At 45.1% G+C, this 17,463-nt stretch overlaps 1 protein-coding gene across 1 annotated transcript in view; it reads left to right on the forward strand.

Annotated features, from left to right (window-relative positions):
• Positions 1-6,072, forward strand: part of CENPL (centromere protein L) — a 106,554-nt gene extending 100,482 nt beyond the window's left edge. Inside the window, exon 5 of the mRNA XM_078641821.1 lies at positions 4,671-6,072. Within this exon, the coding sequence (XP_078497947.1) occupies positions 4,671-4,745 (75 nt within the window). The 3' untranslated portion in view covers positions 4,746-6,072. The remainder of the gene's footprint in view (positions 1-4,670) is intronic.
• The last annotated feature ends 11,391 nt before the right edge of the window (positions 6,073-17,463 follow it).

Here is a 17,463-nt window from a genome sequence, read left to right on the forward strand (position 1 = left end):
AACACCGCGGGCCTTACCTGACCCAACATTGCTTACACCCCCTAGTGGCCCCTGAAATCACTCCTGGTGGGGGAGCCGACTGTACTCGCCGATACTCCCCCCTGTGTTGTTGACTGCCTTGTGTGTTCCTGTCAAGTGGCCCTACTGACCATCGTGTCCCGCTTGATGTTGGGGCCAGCGAGGTCACGCCAGACCTTCGTGTGCTAGCCGTGCCGGAATCCCCTGCTGTTACAGAAAGTGCCGCGCTAGGCTCCACCCTCCCTTCTCCTCGGCGCAGTTGGGCCGCACCTCACCCTACCAAGTCTGCTGCCCCGTGGCGTTCCGTATCCTGTAAAGAAACATTTTGTCGACTGGTGTGCTGGTACCTCGCCGCAAACTAGCTGGCCTACTCTCCTGCTCACTCCAAAAAGTGCCCACTCCCGACCCTGTGCCGCCTTGGCCCACTACCAGCGACCTAACCCGTGGGCAACTGTCCCCTTCCAGTTTACCCTCGCACCATTGCAACAACGTCTGGGCCGGTGGAGCAGAAACTGCTGCTACTTTAAACCTTCCCCCCCACCTCACCTCCCCTCCCCCCGCCCCCCTCACCTCACCTCCCCTCCCCCCACCGCCCCACCCCACCTACCCAACAGGCCCCGGAGACTTAAACCGAGCACAATCAAAAACCTCTGCCTTCACCTCATTCCTCCTCGCGCACCGCACCGAGCAAAGGGAACCGACTCACTGTTCCCACCTACCCCCAAGCCGCCCACCCCTTATGTCCAATCCGGAAAAAACCTGCCGTGACCCATCCCCCAGGGCAGAACCCCCCCCATCCCCCAACTTGTGTTCCTTCCCCCTGCCCAGGGGAGCTGCCCCAACTGAGAAAGCCCTCCTACTAACAGGGCCCAGCCCCCAACTTGTGCCCCTTCCCCCTGCTCAGGGGAGCTGCCCCAACCGAGAAAGCCCTCCTACTAACAGGGCACCCTCCCGATGCAGCCCTTGCTTCTGTAGCCCACTCCCCTCCCCTTCACCTACCCAAAGCCACAACTCAATGTTCCCCTAATGAATGAGAAGGGGACCTCTGGCCATGGGGCCCCCACCCCCCTACACACTGCTTCCCGCCCCACTGCCTGAAACGGTCCTGGTGCCCCAGCTGGTGCTGTTCCACCCCCTGCCCAATATCTACCTAAGGGAAGAGCCGATCGCGCCCAAAATCCCCCCTCCCTAAAGGCGGTACAAGACGCGGCGCGCCTCTTTCCGTCTCGGGGGCCCCCGTGGATTGCTCCCCGCACGGGTGCAAAGGGCCCACTGCTCTCAAAAAAAATATCCGCCGTCTCCCCCGCCTACAAAACGCCCGCAGCCCTCCCACCTTCCTGAACCCCAAGGCTCACCTCATGTAAACCGCCCGGACCTGCAGGCAGGGCCTGCTGCACCGGGGCCTACTTCCGCAAACGCGGGCGGCCCCGTTTCCCACGCCGATGCGATCCTGGAAAGCCCAAAACCCAGCTAAAAAGAACGCCTGACTAAAAAAAAAAACACCCCACAGAAGCAAACTAACGCTCCCAGCCACCAGGTCACAAAGGACAAAATGGTGGCTGGGAGCAGTAGCCCACAGTATTTATACCTTGGGCTACTATTGGGCTGTAAGAAAAGTTGCCCAAAACAAAATGTCCGATTTTTGTCTCAAGCCCCGCCCTTCACCCCTCCCATACTGCCCGGGGGGGTTGGGAGGGTTATGAGACCTCTCTACGGTCGTCCGCCCCCCCCCCCCCCCCCAAGCCCCCCCCATTTTGGTGGTGCTACCTCGCGACTGGGCAGCTGCCTATTATCGCACAACACTGGTATCCCATTTGAGGAGCACACGGACGGAAGATTAAGGATTTGTTCATCCGCTGGGGCCCAAGTCTGGTTTCATTGCAGCAGCAATTGTGCGCGAGATCACTCATGAATAATTAGGGTACTCCAACTCCCAGAATGCTGATGAATGCGAAGGCAGCCCCATACAGAGGGAACATGTGATATCGGAAGAGGAGCACCATTAAAGCACGTACCTTCCGTCATGAGCCTTTGAAGAAGATTTAATTCGAAACGCGTTGGCGAGACGGCAGGCTGTTCTATTTTACCAGCGGTTTTGAACTTTGTCCGTACTAGTTTAATAAAAAGCTGGTAACCTTTTCATATATATACATAGAGTGCAATCTGCTGTTTGATGCTGTTGGGCTTTGGAAGATGCCTTTACTCACGCGAGGCTAAGCCTCTGGTTAATCAGGATGTCCCTCTGCTACCTTAACAGTGGTAAGAAATAGCCTATTTTACCAAGTGCATCTGCATATGATTTATGCCTTCACTTTTTTCAAGTGTATTTGTTTTAACTAAAGGTACGTAACCAAAATCAGGTTGCAAGGTGTTACATTTGTGCAGCAAGGTAAATTCACACTGAAGAGATGTCACTATTAGGAGAATTGATCGCTGTAAAGTAATTGTTGTATGCTTTCCTTCTGTTAAGTGGGGTATGGGGGATAGAAGAAGTGGTAAAGCTTTAACTAAATCTTATGGATTGCATCTCCATTGAGCGCATTCTCATTGCTTACAGTTACGGTCTAATGATTTAAAACCGCTTCAGGTACCTCCTAAAATAAATCCTCATCAAACCTTTGCATGATAACTTACTTAGGAAAAAATGTGCCAATCTGAGTAAATATGACTCCAAATAAGATTCCCAGTAACATCATCTGATTTTGTTCGATGGCTCGTGCGCATACCACTCTAAAAAAAAAAAAAAAATCATGAGTATCTAAGTGCAAAGTCTAGAGGAAGCTTGAACCAGTTATGTGCATTTCCAGTAGTGGAACATTCCTGGAAAAGCACAGAAACACACCTGAATATGGACAATCACCTTCGGACTGTGACCAGGCCATACCTTCTAATTCTGAGGAATGTAATGGCCCCAGAGGAGGTGATTTTATAACTGTCTCAAAATTGGAGAGGGTCGAGAAGGCCATATCGCTTATTTACAAAAAAATTGATTAACAAGACTGCTGACTCACTAGTCCGGCTGCAAGCACAATGGGACCATGACATAGCAGGGCTTGATGACGAGGGTTGGCTCGTGGCGATGGCCTCTCCTCGAGGTGGCCATTTCCTCTAGGCTCCGATTAGTACAGTTAAAGCTTCTACACAGATCCTACTTGTCTGGGCCGCTACTAGTTCTGGCTATCCTATGCACTGTGGGCAGGAGGGCACCTTCATCCATACCCTCTGGGATTGTCCGTCTGTCCAACGATACTGGGCGGCTGTGGTGGGATGCATGGAAGAAATGTTGGGGCAGATATTAAGCTGACCATCCGGCACGCCTGGGGCCCCGACAGACCTGAACTCCAAGGAGCGTATCTGGGTAACTTTGGGATTGATGGTGGCTAAGTGGAATCTTGTGCTACTCTGGAGGGCAGGGGACCCGCCACGACTTGTTGTTTGGGGCAAAGACATGAACTGGTGCATGATCACTGGAAAAAAAACGTATAGGAAGCCAGGGGGTGTCCCACCAAATGAACCCAGATCTGGGGGGAGCTGGAATGACTATAGGGGAGGGTTATGTGAGCCCCCGTACACGAGGGACGCTGCTGTCACACAAGTCCTGAACATGGTGGAACTGTGATTATGCTATCCTATTTTGTACTTACTGTGTTTAATGTCTATCCCACCTCATGAGTATGTTATCATCTATGTATGCTATTCTTCTTGATTGTCATAACTTGATTTCAATAAAAAGTTATTAACAAAAAAAATTGGAGAGGGCCCAGGATGAAACTAAGGGACGTTATGTGGGCTTTTAATCAATCGATGATACTTAATTTTGATTCTAGTATATAATCATAAAAGTGCAAGAGACAAATTAAAAAACACAAGGTTGCATTCATCATTAAACTTGGCTACAAACGCCGAAATTTGATTTACACAAATGCAATAAAAATAGTGAGTAAAAAAATGTATTAAGGTACAATATAAATATATATATATATATATATATATATATATATATATATATATATATATATATATATATATATATATATATACATATATATATATATATATATATATATACACACACTCACCAGCTCCGAATTCTCAAGCACGGCAGTAAATTAGCAGGGGGGTTTATTATTCTGAATACTAAAACCCCCTGCTAATTTACTGCCGTGCTTGAGAGTGCTGTTTCCTGAAACCCGGCTGGGTATTTTTGGGAATTCGGAGCTGGTATATTGATCGCGGACACCATCGCGATTTGAAGCACCCGCTTTCAGAGTGACTCGTTTCTTTGGTGTTGAGGAGCGTATATATATATATATATATATATATATATATATATATATATATATATATATATATATATATATATATATATATATATATATATATATATATATATATATATATACGGGTCTGTGCAAGTCTGGAGGTTAAATAATAATGCTTCTTGCAGGCAAATTAGCTAATTTAAAGTCTTAGGTCCAGCATACTTGGTGTTTAATACAAAAGTCAACGTTGTGTGCCCCCTTATATGCATGCCATTCAATGAACGATGGTGATTAGCAAGTCTGTACATCTACAGGTGTAGCTGCCTTTACTTCGCATTTCTTTCCAAGGCTGCATGATTCTTTCTCCTAACATGTTGTCCTCTCTTTCAGTTCCTGTGTAGCGATCATCTCACCCAGGTCTTGGCATTTCTGACAGAGCTGGCCATCAATCAAATACAGTATTAACCACTGGGATAACGCAACACAAGCATTTTCTCTAAGAGGCGCAAGTGAAGTTGAGGGTTTCAGTAACACACCCTCCTGTCATCGCTTAGAGCACAATAACTGGCACTTTGAGCTGTGGATACCAGGCTAATATCGAAGAATATACCAAGACCATTTGGGGCTGATTGGATTTCTCAGCCATTTCAAGACGCTTCATCTTGGAGTCTGCAGGATTGCTTTGACGCTGCTGCATAACTTACATGGTTGCTCAATCTGTTGTGTTTCCATTATCAAAATGTCAGAGGAGGCGTTGCCTTCAACTTCCAAATGGACTGTGCACAGAATGTTTGTTCTGTGTTAACCAGGCTTCGATCGCTCATCATGTGAAATCCGATATTTGTTACAATCTTGAACATTCAATTACACCCTTCTGTACCATAAAGAGTCTTTAGCAGTTTTGAACTAAAAAAAAGTTGCTGTATTAGACACTATCACAGTTGCGGGCCTGATGAATTTTGCGTTGTTTAGTAACTTAAGTTCTACGTGGATCACCAACGTGTAGACAATATCTTAAATTATGTTTTTATATAATAGAAGGAAATTCCACAAAGTGGTACAATGAAATATGTGCAACAATTGAAAGACTAAACCTTTTTGGACATCTGTATATTTCTGAAATATTGTATTGCTTTAAAATGAGGCACTTTAAATTGTTTTACTTGTAAATATGTGTTTATATGTATAGCCCTGTTAGCTTTTAATTATTAAAAGTTTGACAAATATCTGTTTTGAGTGGACCAGGAGTATGAAATTAAAGAATGATCTCGTTCGAAAGGTCACTGATCCAAGTGGATATATTTTATTCTACAGTAAATTAAAATGACTTGTGCGAAAGCGCTGACCGTGCTTTAAAATGTGCTGGGAGCACTTTTAGAATGGGTTAGCAAAAAGTAACCTGGTTTTAGAGGGAACTGGAAGGGTCTGCAGACTAAGCAACGTCTTGTTTTAACAGAGAACTGTTTTGGGCAAGAATAGTGACTGGCTTGTAGGAAAGGAAATTAGGTTGTTTACGTTTGATGTGAGAGTTAAAATTGGTGCTATAGAAATTTGTAATTTGAAGAGGAGCAAAAATGTGGGGGAAGAGTACATACGGGGGATAGATTGTATAAAGACCAAAAAGATAGATTAGCAAGTACATGGGTAACGACAAAAGTGGTCTGAAGATGCCGTTATGTTTCTATATTGATTGAGACAAGTGGATTGTGCAGATTACAAGCAGAGTCTTACAACTGAGTACTTTGAATAAGGAGCTATGAATTGTGCAAATTAAATTCTGTGAAAATACTACTGAACACTTTATTGTGCATGCTCTAACTATGGACTTGCTATAATCTTGATCTGTTTTGGCCAGTGTGTGCTCTTGTATCCCCCCCCCACACACTATACCCTTTTAGATGCATCTCAAACCAACTGATGCTATAACTGCTTGTTGTAACTAAAGAGTCTGATTAGTTTGCTACTTTGGCATAATAGCGTCCCGCAAAATATTATTAAAGGATTGATGCCTGCAGCAGAATGTTTTTACCCCCGAGAGTGTGGCCAACACTGTGAATAATTGCAAAAAGCAGAGTGTAACAACCAGATTCTACTTTTGTTAGTCTGTAATTTGGGGGAGGGATTAAGTCAGTGTTGGGTTGATAGTATGTTTACTCAGCACTTTTTCATAGATGTTTGGCATCATTGGTACATTTTGTGAGACTTTCTCCGGGTGTCGATCTGGGTGATTTTTCTGCAGCCACTGACAACAAGTGGGTGCTAAACAAAAAGGTCATAAGCTGGGCCACGAGGACACGAAGTGATGTCAACATATCACACAAGGCATCAGTGGTACCATTGGCAATTTTTCCTATATTTTTTTTTTCTACTCTTCTGTAGACCAGGGTCTCTGAGCCAATGGTTCTGGTTTTGGTTTGCTTTTTGATGTTTTTCTCCCTTTTGCACTTGAATTCTTGAGTATGTCTCCGTCTAATTTTTCATAGTTCAAACCATACCGGAAGCCGACCCTCACATGGACTACATATGTGATATGGGGAGAAACACAGCGCCATGTTGGGATTTGTAAGCCTTCATTCACCCTAAATGCAAAAACAACAGTTGATGGACAGAATGCAGAACAATTTCATACATTCACCCCAGTACAGAGATCTGGGCCTAAATCCATCTTTTTTTTTTTTGCTCGCCTTTCCAGTTTGAACCTAGCCATATACAAATCAGGCTAGACCCTGTGCCTCATGGGTACAGTCCAGCCCGAACTGCCAAGCCAGGTCCTCCCTGGACTGGAAACAAGCATCCTAGGGCCATTTTGGGGTTTCAATACCGGTCCTGGGATGCTTGTTTCTGGTCCAGTGAGGACCTAGCTTGGCAGTTCGGGCTGGACTGTTCCCATGAGGCACAGGGTCTGGACTGATTTGCATATGGCCAGGTCTAAACTGGGGTGGCATGGTGAGCAAAAGAATGATGGATTTAACCCAGATCTCTTGACTGGGGGGGGTGGTGAATGTTTTGATTTTTTTTTTTCTGCATTCCTTCCATTAACTGTGTGTCTTTTGCTTCATTCACCCTAAAGCCATAAGGGAACAGTACTTGGTTTACCTAATAAGTGCTATTGAGAGGTTGTGGACAAATCCCCTCCAGAAGGTTTTTGTGCTCCTTCTACCCAAAGGCATTACCGCTGTCCATTCCGGAAGATCGCTGCAGCTTTAGCTTCCAAAACTATTGTTTGGATGTAGACTAAAGATTATGCCCTGTTTGACAGAGCTTCCGGTACTTAATTGTTGTTTATCCTTACCCTTTTCCAGGACAAGATGTTTTGGGAGTGGTTGGGATGCTGCAGGAGCAAGCATCTACTGAAAAAAGTTACTTACATTTTTTTGGGGGGTTTTTACTGATGGACGATCCAGTACACACAGGTCTTATAACAACCTAGCTTCCTCAATAGGATTAAGTTGTTGCTGAAATTGTGCTCTTGAACAGAACTATTCTTGGGGCCATGGAACATCGGCATGTACTATCTCAGTATCCATGAGCCCAAGTCTGTCTAGCTATAGTGCCTCGCTTGCCCTCCTAACCTTTTCAGAGAAACAAGTGAGCTGGCACCCCAGAACACAACACTTGATCCTCTCTGGGATCACGGTAACAGGACGCTCCCTTTCTTGCTGTTACTTGTCCACAATAAGATCAACAAGAGACACAAAGAAAGTTTACAATATAGATTTAAATTATTGTGCTCAACGATGCAGAATTTGAGCGACAAATGGATAGCAAAAATATTGCTAGCAAACCCTATACCATAAAAAGCTCTGTCATTTTATGACAGATTAGCCTAAACTGCCCAGCCCCCCCCCCCTTCCTCCCGAAGCTTAATGATTATATATCAAAGATCTCTGGCATTAGTGGCAAACCCTGTACGCTTAGCATATATAGATGGACGTTCTACATCTCAGCTGACATGGTAATCTTTCTTCTGGGCCTTTGCTCACTGTCCTTTTTTTTAAACTCTTGTCCTGTGTTATATGGCAAGCCGTGTGCTCACATACAGCATCTGCATTCTCATGTTGTGTCTAGGTGATGGTGTCTGACCAGAGCATAACTAGGGGTATTGTTGTTTGACCTTGTCTATGGTGTTCAGACTAAATCCCATGAAAAGAAAGCAAACACATATTCAGGTTGTGTGTGAAAATACAACATGGCACAAAGGCAAGCGTGATGTAGTAATGTGTGCAAAAGAAACGTGGCCTATAATGTGTACAACTAGGCTAGCATACGGAAAGTGACAATGGGCAATGCAGGAAACTAACAACACCCTCATTTTAATCCGGATAATGGCATGAAATAAAATACTATATGTAATGACTATAATTGGAAGGTAAACGAACCCAAAGCATAGTCTGAAAATAAGCTACTCTAAAGATGATAGCGGCAATGACAATTTAGAATAATAGTCAAATCATGGTGTTTCAGAGGAATCCAATGTGCCACTCGCCAACCCAAAGGCTAAGTACTCCATGAAGGAGTCTGACTCAGCATATAATGATTGGTCAACAGCCCAAATCACGAGCTTCAAAGAACAAACATGAGCCTCAGTCTCCGCCGAAATGGAGACAGTCACGGGGCACCTTGCAACCTCGTTTGTAGAGCCAATTTCCTGTAACTCGTGTGTCAAGGAACATGGTTGCTCGAAGAGGAGTGGCTCAAACCTTGCATTGTGTAGAAGTCACAAACCTAGAGGACAGCCCTAAAAATGGGTCACTAAGGGACTCATCATCAGTCCAATGTCTAAGGCAGCCGGCGTCTGCAAAGCCAGGCAAATATTCAGTGGCAATTCAATGGTGCACCAGAGACAGTTTAACATGGGTTGCACGCAGGTAAACCAGGCACGTGGAATATTAAGGATCATTTAAGATAGAGTTCTTGCAGTAGAAATATTCCAAAGATCTGAAGCATACGCTCACTGTAGTGTTGGGAGTGGTTCTAGTTCCAGAGGGGCTGCAAAAGGAGCATCCATTACGGAAGAGCAGTAACAGGCCCATAGTGCTGCAAATGAGGAACCACATCAATGTGAATCCTCCGAACACACTGGAAAAGATGGAGTGTATAAAAGCCGGGATTACTCCAAAGATAATCTAGAGTGAACTAACGAGGCCAGAGCCTATAATATTAAAGAAGTGGACAAGGCCGACCATACTAGAGGCATTAAACATTTTATGTACTAATGCTCCAAAATGCTGGGATGGGTTTGTATTCAATAATGACTGTATTTTACTGGAAGTTCTAGCCACCTGCAATCAGATGGTTTCGCGAGCAGATGCGAGAGCTACTTATTGATGGAACAATAATGCTTTATTTTGCTTAGCTTGTTGAAGACTGCCTTCAAAGTTGGAATAGAAAGCCACAATGAGTTATCTGCGATCCCATGCGGAAGGGGAAATAAGACAATGTTGCAACAAGTGACTAACTGGGAAACTGATAAAATATACGGATTTCCAGCTCGCGTTCTGCAACAAACTAGATTGCTAAGCATTGAGTAACTCCTGTTAGAGAGTGTCATGATAATGGGGAGAATTGCGGGACCTTGGATACCTTTTAAATAACATGACAAATTGTCCACTGAAATAATACATGTGGCCTAGATTTTAACATGTTTACAAACAAGTGAATGTCTGACAGTCACATTCTTCTCTAGTGATAACTTCCTTGTTGATACCTTCACAACGATATGTAAAAAGAAGCTACCATAATTCATGAACGAAGCTGCTCCCAAGGGGTTAAGATCTACCTACAGGGAAATGTTTCATGCAAGCTGTGAATTCAAATGTCGAGATTGGCAGAGAAATAACTCCATGTATTAACCACACATCTGACAGAGTTTCAGCTATAGTGAATGGAAGTTGTTCTAATCTTTCTAAATTTTGTAGGTTGCGTCTTTTATTGGGAACAGGGAACGTTAGACGTAAATCTGGAGAGCCCTGCGAACATCCAAAGAAGGGGGAACAAGGGAATCCCCCTCAGCAGGCAAATCAGGAAGAATCCCCTCCTGCTGCAAATGAAAACTCGAAGAAACCTTAGGCAGAAAAGCCGGATCAAGCCGTAAAACTACCCGATCCGGGAGGAACTGCAAATAGGGAAACTAAACGAGCAAGGCACCCAACCTGCGAGCGGAGGTAATGGCCAACAGGAAAGTCACCTTAGCAGACAGCCACAGCAAATCCGCCTCCATCAAAGGCTCAAAAGGGGGCAACTGCAGACCATGCAAAACAGTAGGCAAATCCCAAGAAGGAATGAGAACAGGAGAAACTGGCCGCTCAGAAGAAGCCGACTAACCAAAGGGGCAACACCCTCCAAGGAGGCCCCAGGACCCCGACGAGCACGAACCGCTGCCCACTGAGCAGACAACGTGGAAGGGGAAAGGCCTTTCAAAAAAACATCCCGGAGAAACTCCAACACAGAAGTAGGAACCCCCAGTACAGGATCCACCCCATGAGAAGAACACCAAGAAACAAAAGAACCCCAATGGCGACCATAGCACTTAAGGGTCGAAGGGTGGCGAGACAACTGGAAGTCACGAGCCACCACAAACGAACAACCCAAAGACTCCAACGTCAACCGCTCAAGAGCCAAGCCGTCGGCTGCAAATGACGAAGGCAGGGACAGGAGTGGAAACTAAAGAGGAGATGGACACAAAGGAAGGCGGACAAACTAACCCTCCGCCAGCTTCAACAGGAGAGGAAACCAAATGCGGCGAGGCCAGAAAGGAGCAATCAACAGGACCGAAACCTTCTCCCTCCGAATCTTCTACAGCACCCTCGGGAGGAGGGGAATGGGAGGGAATGCATACAGAAGGCCCGAAGGCCAGGGAATCGAAAGAGCATCCACCGCCCAAGCCTGTGGACACAGCACCTCCGAACAAAACCGGGGGAGGAGAGAGTTGTGAGGGGACGCAAAAAGATCGATCCAAGGAGTCCCGAACCGGAGGCAAAGGGACAGGAACAGAGGAAGGGAGAGATGGTACAGAACAGAAGATGGAAGGTTGCGGCTCAAAGCGTCCGCATGAAAATTCAACCGTCCCGGAATGTACACCACCCTCAAGGCCAACAGATGAGTTTCCACCCAAGCACAAATCATGGAGGCCAACATGTTCAGAGACAGGCACCTGGTCCCTCCCCTGACGGTTCAAGTAACAACGAGCCCCCTGGTTGTCGGTACGAACCAACAGATTCGCCCCCAGGAGAGGAACCTGAAAGAACTGCACCTCCTCCCAGACAGCCGCCAACTCCTGCCAGTTTGAGGAACGGGTGCCGTCCCCCTGAGACCACCGACCCTTGGCTTCCAAGGACCCCAAAGTGGCCCCCCAACCCCAGAGACTGGCATCCGTCGTCAACAAAAGGGGAGGAGGAAGACAAAACCGCACCCCCTTCTCCAGGTTGGGAGTGCAAAACCACCAGTCCAAGTCCCGAATCGGAGCAGGAGAGAGAGGAATCAGAGTCTCGTAATCTGCCCGAGAGGGGTCCCACCGAGCCAACAGATGAGTCACCAAGGGCTTGAGATGGAGGCGAGCCCAAGGAACCACAGCAGTGGTCGCAGCCATCAACCCCTGGACCCGCAACCAAACACGAGCAGGGGCAGAGGGATGACTCAACAGATCCCGCAGCAGAGTCTGTAAGGAAAGGATCAGAACAGGAGGGAGAAACACCGCCCCCAGAGAGGTGTCGAACAGACCCCCGATGAACTGAAGTCTCTGAACAGGATCCAGATGAGACTTGGCCAAATTCACCTTGAACCCCAGCTCCTGGAACAGGGACAACGTAGCCTCCACCGCCAGAAGAGCCTGAGGGAAAGAGGAAGCAGAGACCAAACAATCATCAATATAGGGAAACACGGAGAAACCCTGATGTTGCAAAACCCCCACAGCAGGAGCCAATACCTTGGTCAAAGTCCTGCGAGCAGTGGAGAGGCCGAACCCGAAACTGGAAATGCATCCCCTGGACCACAAACCTCAGGAACCGCTTTACTGGCAGGATGGACCGGAATGTGAAAATAGGCGTCCTCCAAGTCCAGGGAAGCCAAAAAAATCTCCCTCCTGGATGAGGGGAATGACAGACTGCAACGTGACCATCCGAAAATGATCCAACCGCACCAACTTGTTCAGGGAACGGAGATTCAATATGGGGCGGAAGGAACCATCGGGCTTTGGAACCAGAAACAGACGGGAATAGAACTCCAGGCCCACTTCCGCCCCCTTCTGGAACAACATGGTGCCCCTTAACTACTTTGTATAAATCGTATATCAAGGATACTGGCCACATGATTTCCACCTTAGAACACGTCACTTTTAACGAGAATACACAACTATTAGTGACGTGTGACATAGAATCCCTATATACAAATATCCCCCAGGACCGAGCTATGGATGCAGTGGCAGCGCTCCTGGCAAGGACACCGGGGGACAGACCAGATATATTTTTACTAGAATGACTAGAGATAGTCTTACTTAATAATTTTTTTGAATTCCAGCAAGACATATACGAGCAAATAAAAGGAGTCAGCATGGTCGCCTCTTGTGCCCCCAGCATCGCAAATATCTATATGGGAGAATTGGAGATAAAACATGTTTTTAACGAATTAGCCCCATTTTTTGAAAACATCTCAAGATAGCAAAGATTTATAGATGACATCTTTTTTATCTGGTCAGGAACAGAAGAACTTCTTAAGGAATTTATGGAATAGCTCAATCTAGCAGATCAAAATCTCAAATTTACCAGTAACTACTCTAACAACCAGGTAGAATTTTTAGATATCTGGATACAAAGCACAGAAGGAGAGCTCACTATGAGTTTATACAGAAAACCGACGGCAAAGAACACCATTCTTGAGCATGGCAGCTACCATCCTGCATGCCAAAAAGACTCGATCCCCTTTGGAGAATTCCTCAGAATTAGGAGGAATTGTACCAGCATGAAGGACTACATGCACCATGCAGGCAATTTGCAAGATCGTCTACTGGCACGTGGTTACCCGAAAAGATTAGTGCGACAAGCACTTAAAAGAGCTAAATATTACAATCGAGACGCTCTGATAAACCCTACACCCAAACAAGATAACCAAAAACTTGTCTGTGTCTTGAACCACTCCAGTCTAAATAACAAGATCAGACAGGTGATTCACAGAAACTGGAAAATCTTAAACACCAATGATGACACCACTAAACTCAGCCAACCATTAGTAGCCTTCAGGAGAAATCCTAATTCGAAAGATAAACTAGTCCACAGCAGGATGAGAAATAAAGACAAACCACGACAAAAAACCATAGATGGCAAACCACTACCCAAAGGTAATCACAAATGTGGCACATGCCACGCCTGTGACCAAGCCATCACTAGCCAATCTCGGACATATGGCAACAAATCAGGACAACTACGAGAAATGACCAATTGCAAAACTGCGAACATCATTTACCTTATCCTATGTCCGTGCAATATAGGATATGTGGGTGAAACTGCGAGAGAACTACGGGTTAGACTCTCTGAACACAAGTCGGCCATAAGAACAGGAAGAGTGAATGCCCCTATGGTAGCACACTACAAGCAATATCAGCATACAGAACAGGACATGCGATGGATAATCCTGGAACACATCCATGCTGCACCGGGTATGGACATTACTAAATTCAGAAAAAAGTGAGAAACGTTCTGGATATACAATTTGGACACAGTCCGTCATGGACACAATAAAGAGATAATTTGGATAGTAACTAAATGATCACACACCACCCTTAGGTTTTTTGTAACTAGAACATCGCATTAGTCCACCCTTCTCTCTTCATTTTCCATTTACAACAACAGCTCAGGAATCATTTTTGACACTCAATCGTTTTGTGTCATAACCTGTAGCAGTGGGCAGGATTTAAGACATTGCTAAAAATTATATGCGGCTCGATTTATCTTATTGAATGAATGCTCAGTTACATTCTTTCGAATACAGTAATAGGCGCCATCTTACATGAGTATTTAAATGTGTTAGTTAGTCCTTCCTTGATGCTGTTACATTAGTCACACATGGCAGCAAGGTAGTCCTTCAACTAGGTCTCCTTACACCTACCTACCACTTGAGGTGTTTCCCAGCTGCGATACATCTTGACTGATTTCACTGGCTATTTAAGGCGTCTACCTCTCGGACTGCTTTTGAGTCACGACGTCACGGGAGATAGCTTGGGCGACACCGAGGCTCGTTAGCCCGCACACAGGTGAGATAAACAGATAGCTGACCGTTATTTTCGTTCCGTTTCGGTTCGCTTAAGTTTGCATTCAAGTTTGGGTATAGATATTCAGCCTTATGCCCCCACTGACCGAATTCTTTCCGGTTTCTTTGTAAACATATGCTCGCTGCAAATTTATAACATGCAGAGCATTTAAACGAAGTTCCCTTAGCTTTCTCTCTGATATTAGGAGGGACATCTTTAGCATTTTGCAATGCCGACTTTGAAGCCAGGCGCAAGCGTCTATTATCGGCGGTCTCCTGCATGATTAGTTACCATCCTGCTCGAATGTTAGTTAGCATTAGCAAATCGTTTTGCTTATTAACATTGTGCCATCCACGAAAGACTTACATGGCACTACCAATGCATTATGTAGTAACCCCGTCGGAACTCGGGTTTGCACCTGCCATTGTGATACTATCGTCCTCCTCAAATTTTGGTCAGCAGTGCACAACAAATGCTTTACCATTGCATTGCGGGGATTGAAATTTTGGGACTTACTGATGTGTCTTTCCATCTTAACCTTAGGGGAATCATTACAGCACCAATTATATAATGTTTAATCTATGTCTTTACTCGTGCAGGTTCTCATCACTTGGAGCCTTTATCTAATCTATGAGCAACTTTAAAGTGAAACAGCAAAAAATTCAAATCGATTGCTACAGCAGTTACCTTTAGGTAAGAGGACCCTTAATCGTCTCTGTTACAAATAGGAAACATAACAACCACTGCTATTCACAATAGTTCGATATCTAATGCAAGCTATACTTTGCCCTAGACACCCCCCGAATCTATTAGTACACCATATGACAAGTACTGACCGCACCCTGTTGATTCTGTAAGCTGACGTCTGGAGAGCCCTTACTAATCAAGAATAGGTAGTATACTACCCCCGTACTACTAATGGTTCTCTGTATGATAGAACGTAGCCCTAACCATGTCTATTTCATTTTTTAGATTAGTACATAGCGGAACAACTCAATTTTTCCTTGGATAACGCATACCTACTATTTGGACTCATTAATGCGACTCCATTTTATACTAAATAGGTAATTTATGATTCAAACACTGCCAGGTGGAGGGTTATTAGACTCACTTTTTCTTCTTTTTTCTTTTGACTTTCTCTGGCCTTGCACATACATGAGGAGATATTCTGTGTTTCCTTTTCTTCATTCTTTATAAACTGAACCAAACAATACCTTCCTATATTGGGGTGCTATCTTGATCTACCCGGAGGCATCTATTTAGTCACCTAAACTACTCCGCTCTCATAGAGTCTCATTACAGGCAATGTTAAACGAGCCTGTAATTTCAGCATAGCAGCACGAAATTAATAAATAAATGGAAATTTATGATGTTTATGTCACTAGGATGCAACTGATGCAACAGACTATTGTCAAACCAATATGTCAGTTTTATAGCATAATCTCTTTTTCTAACTTTCAGATATAAAGGACCCCCTGATTTTAATTATGTTTGTATTGGTTTATGTTCAATGTTGGCCCTGTTGAAGGTGATATTACCGAGTTCCCCGAAACGTACGTTGGCCTAATACATCTGAGACCCGTATATAACAAGATTATAAGGAGAGAGAAACCTAAGAACAAATGATTTATGAACTTGGAAACTGTCAGAGATGAAAAACTTGGACTCGTAATTTTGTAAATAACCCTTTTGGGATCTCAGCTGTACTGTTGTCTTTTGTATGTATTTCTTTTTGCATCATGTCACAATTGAGAGTATGTCAGACTAGGAATGAATGATAGAGAATGCCTGAGGTTGTTTGATAGTACTTTTTCGTTGTGGGGTCCGAATTAATTTATTTTCACATGCGTAACATGTTCTTTGCACTAAAATATGAAAAAAATGATGAAATGTCTCGATCTTAAGTGTTAAATAACAATAAATAACAAACTAAAGTACTTTGTGTATGTGAATATTTACACCCATGTTGCATCTCTAGAGAAATGTATTAGATTTATTCATAGTTGTTAAAAAGTAATAGGTCAGTACAGAGGTTCTACTTTTCAGACGCCGGACAACATGGCAGACCGCCGCACGGGGTCTCTTGACAACGGGGTAACCAGAAGACAATACAGAGGGGGAGGGCCTCGGAAGGGAATCTGGTAACCCCACCTGATGATATCCAAGACCCATTGATTGGAGATCAGAGCTGACCAACGGTCCAGAAACAAATGGAGACGAGCCCCCACAGCGGCATAGTCACTTTTGTCCAGCACCAGAAGGAGGCTGTGGCAGCTGTTGCTGCTGAGGCCGGGATTTATAATGGAACGCGGCCCCCCGACCACGAAAGGGCTGAGAGGACAAAACCCCCTGAAACCCCTGCTTCTGGAAAAAAGACCTTTTCTTAGGAGAAGGCTGAAAAGGCTTTAACAACGTCTTCTCCTCCGCAGAGCGCTGCACCATCGAATTCAAGGCATCCCCAAAGAGACTAGGACCCTCAAAAGGCAGTTTATGGACCAAAGACTTCTGAGCAGCATCAAGACGCCATAGCTTCGTCCACAGAGACCTCCCAGCCACCGCCGCCCCAGCAGCCGAGGAGAAAGCCCACAAGGAATCAAAAGTGACATCTGACAGGAATTGCGCCAAAACCTCCATTTGAGCCAACACAGGAGAAGGGTCCCCATGATCCTGAAGACAGTCAAACAGCCTCTCGAAATCCTTGAGCAGGACCTGTAACGCATAGACCGCAGAAGTGCTAGCACGCACCCCAAAGTGAGAAGCGGCGTAAGAACGCTTGAGAGCAGATTCCACCTTACGCTCCACCGGATCAGACCGGGAAGCCTCCTCCGAAGATAAAGTGGAAGAGGAGGAAGCCATAGAAGACAAAAGAGAATTAACCTTCGGAATCGCAGGAAACTGAGAATCAAAGTCCGCCAGGTGATATCGCTTCCCCAGGTAACGCGG

This window comes from Lissotriton helveticus, chromosome 1_1 (assembly GCF_964261635.1).
Source record: "Lissotriton helveticus chromosome 1_1, aLisHel1.1, whole genome shotgun sequence".
NCBI classification, from domain to species: domain Eukaryota; kingdom Metazoa; phylum Chordata; class Amphibia; order Caudata; family Salamandridae; genus Lissotriton; species Lissotriton helveticus.